Here is a 9941-nt window from a genome sequence, read left to right on the forward strand (position 1 = left end):
GAAATTGGCTATCATTGAACTGACCTCAGATCTCTGACATAAATGCCTATTTGAAGCACCTGGCAATGGGCTGGGAGCATCCACACCCAGAAGTGCTTTGTCTGGGCTTGCAGCTCTGCCAGCCACACACCTTTTCCTACAGGGCTGCAGGAACTGGGAAACATCAGCACAAAACGTGCTTATGTAGAGCAAGGCTACGTTGTACCATTAACTCTTACAACACACGTGCTTCACCTCCCTCACATGACTTACCTGAGCCCTCTCCTCACTCAAGAGAAACCTCTGGAAATCTGTGCATGCTGCAGCTGGTTCCCAGCTCCCTAAATACCACACAGACACTTCTGGAATGGCTTTCTAGTTGTTTCCTATTAAAAAAAAATGTATAATTTAATTCAATCTGAATTTCAATTCACAGCCATCACAGCCTTTAGGCCACTGCTTTAGCATTGTCCTTTTATTCTGAAAATTCTCCTTGATCTTATGAACTTGTTTTTAACATATTCAAATGTTATGGCTTTTTATATGTTTCATATGTTCTCAACAGGCTGTAAACAGTCCTGTGAGCTGAGCAACCCATCCACCAAAGGCACTGCCAGCTGCTCATGGACTTGCTCTAGCACATATGGGAACAGTGCTCCTGAGCCCATTGTAAAAACACAAGATCTCAGGTAGTGACCCTTATGATTCTGGGCCAAATTTCCCATCTCTTCTTCCTTCTGAAACAAGGGAACATAGAGATGCTCTAGTGTTGGCAGCTGCATACCATTTTTAGTACAGAACAGCAATTTTGAGAGGTTGAACATCCTGGTTCTTGTCCTGAGGGTCTGCTGTGGGTGAGCCTGGGATGTTCCCAGCCTGTGAGGGGTCAGAGCTGCCCAGACAGGGAGGAGCAGCTGCGTCACTGTGTGATAGCTCAGCTGGGATCAGAGATCAGGTTGTTGTTTATTAATCAGGTGGGACAGAGGGAGAGAAGTAGTTCAGCAGCACCTTCTCCAAAACAGAAGCCTTGAACTCTGCTTGTGCTCCCAAGCACTGTCCTTCCCAGGCCATGCCCTTTCCTCCCTACATTGCCTTCCTTGGCACTTTGGCAAGCCCAACTGCTCCCACACCATGACTCCAACACAAATGACTGTCATCCACAGTGAATGTTTCCATTTGAATTACGTGAGCAGGCACTTTGTAAACTTCCCCACAGGCTCCACCACACTAATCCCTGGGAAGGAGCAACCTGCAGGACCTACTTTCACTCTTGAATGCTTTCTCTGTTTGCTGCTCCTCCTGTCAGAGCCATTACCCGAGTTCAGACAGGTGTCCTTACATCTGTCACCCACCAGCCACGGCTGACATTCAGGACAGGAACTCGCTGTCCGTGTCCAAGCCTGAGCCCACAGCACAAAACAGGAAAGCCTGATTGCTCCCTAGAAATCCCAGAGCTCTGTGCTGCTTTTCATTGGGCACTTTTGGTCTCATGCAGACTCGCTTCCTCTGCTTCTCCTGTTGCAAGTATGCTTTATCCCAGGTTGCCAGGAGCCTACTGTGCCAACAGCTGCTAAGACAGAGCAAGGTGTCAACTTTGACAGGATGCCAGATTGTTTATTAATTAAAGATTTAAGCACTCTGTATCTGTCCTGAGACCCTAATCAAAACGGAGCTGTTTTACCAAGGGCTCTGAATAGTTGAATCCAGTTATTCTGAGGCTTTCAGTCACAACTGGCAACCACAAATAAATCCATTTTGTTGACACTACCGTCTGTTTATTGAAATACCCAAAGACCACAAAGCTAACTTCAGTTCTCCACCTCAGTAATATGGGAACATATGCACACTTCCAGCAGGATCTTTTCCCCTGAACACAATAAATATCTTTTCAAAGGCATTCACCTGCCTCGCCAGCACTCAGTATCAATATGCTTCTATTTGTATGGTACATTTTTCCTGCTGCCAGCTCCCAATGCCAAGCAGAGCCGTCTGCTTCCCATATGCCACCCGTCCTCCAGTGCCTCCTCTCCTGCTTACCTTCCCCCTCTGGGCTCCCACTGAGGATCAACTGCTACTCTGCCAGCCTTCTTGGTGTGTAGAGGATTTTTCCAACTGCAAGCTCCACAGGATGGGAACTCTGCCCAACTCTCTATTTCCCAGAGCACCAGCTAAACTGTGGTATAGAAATAAAGAGCACAGAGACATTATTGGTGTGACATTTAGATTTGTAACATCCCAAACATCCTTCTAAAACAAGGTGTTCCTGCCCAGGGCAAGGGGGTTGGGACAAGATGATCTTCAAGATCCCTTCCAACCCCAGCCATTGTAGGATTCTAAAAGGCACAGGAAGCAAGGCCCCGGGGCTCCTTTCAGACTCATCCCTAAACAATGTGGTTAACTTCTACTTGCTCAGGGGTTTGATCAAAAATTTAAAAATACATACAAGTGTTTGAATAAAAAATTATAAAGTTCATTACCTATTTGAAAATATATTTCTGAGCACTTGCAGTGAGCAATGAAATCCTCTATAGCACAATAGTGAGAAATTTAGTACAACTACTGAGTGAAGAGGTCATCCCATCCACTTTTTATCACATCTTTCATTCAGCTGTTGCTGCACATCAACATCCAGGGTTTGAATTGCTCGGGCAGTATTCTTAGGAAAATGGAAAATGTTTTTAGTGGTTCTTCCCTCACTTCTGCAGCCTTTCTGTGTGTTTACAGCACTGCTGTCCTGCCCCAGAGGTAACCCAACAGGTCTAGCAAAGCCTCCTAACTTTGCCCCACCTCCATCATTCACAATCTTGTCTCTCTAACCTACTCATTTTCGCCCATTCCACAAACTATTAGTTTCAAAGAAATTCAGAGATTAATTAAAATGATTGGTGGGATGAGTAGGTGAGGGGGACAGGCTAAAGGGCTTGACAAGAAGAAAGATGAAAAGGACTAAGTGCGTATGGCTTGGTTATGCGATGACTAATGGAGGGTGGAGGAGATGGACACGATATTCATTTACAAGTGCCTGTGGTTCTGAAGAGCATTTTTCATGTGCAAAATGAAGACTCGCTCAAGACCGGCTGGGCTTTTTTCGAGTTTTGGTTCCAGGGTCCTCCACGTCAAGTTGTGAGTCCCACTCTTCCCCCAGCCTATGCATTCCCACCTTTCCCCTGTGTCCCCAAATGTATTGATTTGTTTTTATTTCAGACACAATTCCTGGATCTCCACCTGGCCACAGGAGTCCTGCTGGGAGCAAAGAGCAGGAGGAGAGGCCACGGAAGCCGGGGGTGGATGAGGTGGCAGCTCTGCCACGCCTGTGCTGTGCTGCAGACTTGGACCCACTTGAACCCAGGACGCAAACACGCCCTGAGGAACCGGCAAGGGACTGGGACCAGCAGAACCCGGGAATGATTTCACTTCCACTTGGCCTAAGGAAACTCTGTTCCTTGTACCCTCTCACTCCCACCTGCTTTTACCATGCTTGGATGGAGTAAATAACAGAAAAATACTTGTGCTTTCTGACTCCTCAAACTCTTGTCTCCCCCAGTTGGAGAAATCTGGTCTATAGTAATTCCTTAAGCAAGTGGAAAGAAGTGTGTGAAAATCCAGCAATTCCCAGTTTTATTCACTTTAAGATGTGAAGAAGGATATCACATTTAGAAAGTGTGAAGTCCTTTTTTTAAAAAAAAAAAGCCAAAAAATCTATATAAAAACTTTCTGTAGAATAAAAATAATAAAAAGGTTACAGAAGCTTCTCTGAGGAGGAGAAAAAGAAAATAGTCTAACATGTCACATCAATATCAATCATATCTTGAAATATTTAATAGACACGAAATAATACTATGTGGGAAAAAGTTGTTTTTTTTTCTGTGAGCACTGTTTCCAATATAAAAATAAATCAGAAGATGACATTTATCCTTTTCTCTTTCCTTTTTTTTTGTCCAAATGATTTTGAAATAAGTCAAAAGCATTTGAGATGCAGAAGTGAAACAAAACAACAAACCCATTTATTCCTGGACACCAAATATAATTTAGACGGATGTGGTGTGTGTAAGAAATTTTAATTTATCCCTGAAAGGCCATTTAATTATTCAGATTATCTGATTGCCTCACTCAGGCTTCTATTGATTGATTAGAGAAGTTTATAAATCAAAATGTGCATTACTGCTGCTCAATGCATCGGCCTCTCAGAAATACAGGGCAGGGACTGGCAATTCCTAGCCACAAGTTTGTTTATTGAGCCATGTAAATGGCTCTGGTTTGTACCTGGGTCAGGAAGTGCTCCTTCATCCTACCAAAGGAATATTTTCTTAAGGACGTCAGGAAAGGGGGAATAAAAGCCCGGAATTAATAGGTGTTTAATAAATCAGGGCATAGCCACCAGAATTCCCAGCTCCTTGGCTAATGGCCATGAAGGATCATTATCCATGGGTTCCACTTCTGGATCTGCTCCACTCTGAAGGTCTCAGGTTCTGAACTTGGGACTGAAATCTCAGCCAAGTCCCCCCTAAGGTCCCCAGTTAGGCAGAAAATCCCCTGGGAGCAGCCCAGAGCTCTTGTTTTTGATTTTCAGTTCCAGCTCCCCACAACCTTCACAAGCTTCACCTTGACTCTCTATTGCAGCCTGGACCAAATAACCTCCAGTGAGCAGCAATTAACCTAATGAGTGTCCCCCACAGCTACAGGGCCTCAGCTCCTACACGTCTCCAGCAAACTGGAATGTCTGCTCCTGAAACCCCGCCTCTGTAAGAGGAAGGAAGTACAGAGCTGAAATGGGTGGAGGGGAAAAAAAATTAAATGCAATTAATCCCTCCAGCCTGATCCAACCCTCACTGAAGCTAATCAAAACCTTGCATTGATATCAGTGGGCACCAAAGGCAGTTTTACAGGTTATACAAATCTGTAATAAAGAGTCGTTTAAGCTACACTGAGCATGTTCCTCATAGTCTGGACTTTGCTTTCTAGGACAAAAGAAACATGCAGCAGAAAACCCCAAAGATAAAACAAAACAACACAACCAATTAAACAATTAAATACACAAAGTTAATCAGAATAAATTTTATTAGTGGTATTTGTCTATACAGCAAATTAATCCCATGGCTTCCTGTGTACCAGAAACCACAAACAACCTCCCCATTTTTCACTTAATTTGGAAATATTTAAAATATTTTATTTCAAAATAAACAACTGTATACAATAAATGACTTCGAATTCAAGTCTTGCATTTCTGGATTTTCTTCCTTGCCCTTTATAAACATAAAAAATGCGGGGTGACACAGAGGAGATCATTTATGGGCTATCTCCGGGGGTTGTAACACATCAAGGACTGCCACATGAGGTCCGATGAGATACCCATCTCTGACAGAGGCCAGGAGTGGGTCCCTAGGGAGGCACAGTAACCAGGGATGCCCCCCCAGGCAGAAGTCATTTGCAGCTCTGGGATTTCCAGAGCCAGTGTAGATGTTCCGTGATTCACAGACCTGAAGTGATTTCTCTTCTGTGAATTCATCCAATCACGATAAACTCCCTCAGCCCACCCTTGCCAGGGAGTTCCAGCGCTGAGCCACAGTTCTGTGAAGACATTTCTCTGGTTTATTCTGAACCTGCCAGTTTCATTTGATGCCCCTTGGCTCTGGGGCCGGAACAGTCACTCACTGGTCTCTATTTATCTTATACGTAAAGATTAAAAAGGAATTAAACAACTGCTTTGAGTGCTCACTGCATTAATGAATTTCAGAGATTTTCCTATGCATGTGCAGTAACTTAGTGCTGTCTGGCTGAACAGTTTATGCAGCTGAAGTTCGAGTTAGCTGCAGCCCAGAGAGAAGCTGCCTCTGTTAAGGCTGTGCACACACCAGCAGCACAGAGCAAACTCCCAGTTCAAGCTTTGCATTTTGTGCCACAAACCGTTAACACACTGTGTGTATTATTTCCATCATTCCAGTTAACACCAGTGCCCACCGTGCGGCCAAAGTCAGGTGGGAACATCAGGGAAAAACGCACAAGAAAGAAACCCCAACTACTTCAAAGAGGGGAGCTGCACCTTCACTTTTCTTTCACAGCTGCTGCTGTTTCTGTCTGCTTCACTACTCCCTCCTATACGGTAACTGGTAATTATGTCATTATATCCAGGAAAAAAATAGCACTGGAGAATTTGAAAGTGTGTTCTCAAAACTAGACCTAAGTTTGTTAGCTTCACATATCGTGAGAAGGGATTGAAGCTGACAGACCCAGTTCTGCACTGACAAAAAGCTGAACAGCAGGTAACAGCCTCCCGTTGGAAGGGTAAGGAGCACTTGTTGCACTGTTGGCAATCAAACACACAAGTACAGCCCTGCGGTCCCTGTGCCACCCCGTATTGTCACCGTCTGTCCTCAAATAGCTGCTGCACTTTATTCCAGAGATAGCTGCCTGTCTGCCGTCCCAAATCCCCATCACCCCGAGAGAAGGGTGTGTGCGGGGCAAGGTAAGGAAAACGAATCCCTTTTATCAGCGCTCTGCCCTGGAACGCCGCTCGCACAGAGCGGCTCCAGCGAACCAGACAGCTCCCATCTGTTGCTCCGAGGGGAACATGCCAGCAGAGACTTTTCTCCTACACCGCGATCCTTCGGTTCCAGCCCTTATTTTCCCTCCCAACTAACCTGCACTTCCACAGCAATACTGGGACACTGTCTAAAATTAGGCCGTCGCTGTCCCCTCCCCTTGGAGGACGAGTCCAGAGAAACCCATCCGCAACCCGGCTTTTTCCTGTCGGGTTTTATTTCCCCTCTGCATTCTCCCGGTTATTCCTGAGGTCGGGAATTGACGTCCCGGCTCTCTGCAAAGGCAGAACCGCGCCGGGGGGCGGAGGTGCGGGGGCGTACGCGAACACCCGCGGCCGAAACCCGCGCTTCCCGCCGGGCTGGGCTGGGCGGGCGAGCGGGGACTCCACAAGCCCCGCGGGGGCTCAGCCCGGGGCGGGGAGCGCGGGGTGCCCCCGGTGCCGCCCCCGGCGCTGCCTGGAAGCCGCGGGGGCGGCGGGACGGGGAAACCACGTGGGGCTCCCCGGGAGCGCCACCTGAAGGGCCGAACCACCGCCGGGGGAGGGAGGAGCGGCGAAGGCGGGGGGGGGGGGAAGCACACCACAGCACGAAACACGGTGGAGGCAGCGGCCGCCAAGCAAACAAACAAACGCGCAAACAAACAAATAAACAAAACGAGGCACGAGCGCACCGGGAGCGGCGGCGGGCCGGGGCTGAGCGCGGGGCCCCCGCGGTTGGTTCGGCGCCCGCTGAGGAGGCGCCCGGGCGGCCCCGCCGGCCAACGCCGCGCGCGCGGGACGCGGTAACCAGATATTTCAAAAACAAAGACGTCAGCCCACACTGCCCCGCGCGCGCCCCCCCGGCATTACGTCATCCCACAAGGCCACGCGCGCTCAAGAAGCTTCTGGGGGGGGGGTGGCCATGGCGACCCGGGCCGGGTCCGCGCGACGGGCCTTGGCCCCGCCCCCCCGGGGACGGGGCGGCGGCAGCCAATGGGGAGCGCGCGGGGTGACATCATGGGCTATTTTTAGCGGGCTTGCGGCCGCTGATAAGTGAAGGGCTGCACGGCGGGAGCGGGCGCAGAGCGCGGGGCGGGCGGGAGCGAACGAGCGCGGCTGAGTGCGAGCGCTGGGACGGTGGAGCGGGAATAGCGCAGAGCCGGGCAGGGAAAGTACTTGTGGCGGCGGAGCGGCGTCCCGGCACCACCGGCACACGGAGGAGGAGGGCGGCAAGGTGTCCCGCCAGGCCAGGCGGGCTCTCAGCGCGGCGGCGGCAGCAGCGATCCCAGTAAGGCTCCGCGTTTCTCCTTCCTCGGCTCCGCGTTCCCCTTCCCCGGGAGGGTCGGGGTGCCCGCGGGGAGCTGAGCGGCGGCCGGGCAGCTTCCCCTCTCCGGACTGTGTTCTATGAGTGCAAAGATGGAGCCTACTTTCTACGAGGATGCGCTGAGCGCCGGCTTCGCGCCGCCGGAGAGCGGCGGATACGGATACAATAACGCCAAGGTGCTGAAGCAGAACATGACGCTGAACCTGTCCGACCCCTCCAGCAACCTGAAGCCGCACCTGAGGAACAAGAACGCCGACATCCTCACCTCGCCCGACGTGGGGCTCCTCAAACTGGCCTCGCCCGAGCTGGAGAGGCTCATCATCCAGTCCAGCAACGGGATGATCACTACCACGCCGACCCCGACGCAGTTCCTGTGTCCCAAGAATGTCACCGACGAGCAGGAGGGGTTCGCCGAGGGTTTCGTGAGAGCTCTGGCAGAGCTGCACAACCAGAACACGCTGCCCAGCGTCACCTCGGCCGCCCAACCTGTCACGAGCGGGATGGCACCTGTGTCCTCCATGGCCGGCAGCACCAGCTTCAACACTAGTTTGCACAGCGAGCCCCCGGTGTACGCCAACCTCAGCAACTTCAACCCCAACGCGCTCAGCTCCGCGCCCAACTACAACGCCAACAGCATGGGATACGCGCCCCAGCATCACATAAACCCCCAGATGCCCGTGCAGCATCCCCGGCTCCAGGCTCTGAAAGAGGAGCCGCAGACTGTACCTGAAATGCCGGGGGAAACTCCTCCCCTGTCCCCCATTGACATGGAGTCACAGGAGAGAATCAAAGCCGAGAGAAAGCGCATGAGGAACAGAATCGCGGCGTCCAAATGCCGGAAAAGGAAGTTGGAAAGGATTGCCCGGTTGGAAGAAAAAGTGAAAACTTTGAAAGCCCAGAACTCAGAGCTGGCATCCACTGCCAACATGCTCAGAGAACAGGTTGCACAGCTTAAGCAGAAGGTCATGAACCACGTCAACAGCGGGTGCCAGCTCATGCTCACACAGCAGTTGCAGACGTTTTGAAGAGACTCTTCAGCGAGAACTGTGTGTTGTGGTACAACTAAAACAGGAAAAATCCAAAGTGGCAGAGGCATAAAGCTAATGGCAAAAGCTGAGAGGCTGTCCTGCCTGTGCTCCGCAAAGCGCATGTGTGGAAAGACTGGCAAAGCCTTCAGCTGGAGCCGGGAGTGCAGCGGCCGGCGCTGCTCCGGGAAGTGCTGTTCCTGCTCGGATGAGATGTCAGATCTTCGTTTAACATTGACCAAGACCTGCATGGACCTAACATTCGATGATCATTCAGTATTAAAGGTTAAACTGCAATAGAAACTGTAGATTGCTTTATGTAGTATTCCTTAAGAAAAAAAAAAAAGTGGGAGGGAGGTTTGTGGGAGGCTGATAAACAAAAAAAAAGAACTGTTCTGCCTGCCTTCAAGTAAATTGTGTATGTACATATCTTTTTTTATTTTATTTTATGAAAGTTGATTAATGTCAATAAACTACTTCATGACTTTGTAAGTTATTTTTATGTTGTTTATTTGGGCACTGCCCAGTATTGTTTGTAAATAAGAGGCTTTTTTTTAGCACTCTGAGTTTACCATTTGTAATAAAGTATAATTTTTTAATGTTTCTGTTTCTGGAAAAAATTCTAGAAGGTTCTATTATATTTAAGAAAAATAAAATAATTAAAATGTATTTTCCCCTCACACTTTTTTTTTTTTTTGGCTAGTACCTGAGTTGGGAAAATGCCCTTTGAGCTGCACTCTGAAGGGTAGGGATTATGCTGAACTTACTCTGTAACTCCAGACATGTTCTGGAGAAGCTGTGAGGAGGGGAGGGAGAAGCCAGGTCGTGCTCACTAAACTCCTACAACTTTTGGGGTTGTCCTGAAGCTGCAGTTCCCAGCTGCAGCCTGCCCGCCTCGCCTGCCGCGTTCTTGGGGCCCGGTTTAGACATCTGACTTCAGGCAGGGCTGTGGAGGGGTGGAAAGGCAGGGAATGAAATTGTTCCTTAACTGGAGCAACTGGCTACTTGATCTGACATGCTTTTTATTAAATTAATGCCCTCAAGAAGATAAGGCAGGTGGTTGTATTAAAAAAAATTATGCTGTAGGCTTCAAAAA

General features: G+C 49.2%; 1 protein-coding gene and 1 long non-coding RNA gene across 2 annotated transcripts; one reads left to right on the top strand and one right to left on the bottom strand.

The window, feature by feature from the left end:
* Positions 1-233: 233 nt before the first annotated feature.
* On the bottom strand, positions 234-6989 carry LOC106849742 (uncharacterized). Its single transcript, XR_015805322.1, has 3 exons — positions 6618-6989; positions 2017-2152; positions 234-365 (listed from the first exon to the last, which is right to left on the bottom strand). It is a non-coding gene; the product is annotated as an uncharacterized LOC106849742 (long non-coding RNA).
* Positions 6990-7572: 583 nt separating this feature from the next.
* On the top strand, positions 7573-9514 carry JUN (Jun proto-oncogene, AP-1 transcription factor subunit). The gene has a single exon (XM_014870555.2). The coding sequence runs from the start codon at positions 7901-7903 to the stop codon at positions 8843-8845; it is 945 nt and encodes a 314-aa protein (XP_014726041.1). The 5' UTR covers positions 7573-7900; the 3' UTR covers positions 8846-9514.
* Positions 9515-9941: the final 427 nt, after the last annotated feature.

The sequence above is a fragment of the Sturnus vulgaris genome, chromosome 9 (assembly GCF_052056855.1).
Source record: "Sturnus vulgaris isolate bStuVul1 chromosome 9, bStuVul1.hap1, whole genome shotgun sequence".
Taxonomy (NCBI): Eukaryota; Metazoa; Chordata; class Aves; order Passeriformes; family Sturnidae; genus Sturnus; species Sturnus vulgaris.

What these genes read in the sequence shown, in the direction of transcription:
- JUN (XM_014870555.2), top strand. Translation starts at nt 7,901, where the DNA reads ATGAGTGCAAAGATGGAGCCTACTTTCTACGAGGATGCGCTGAGCGCC.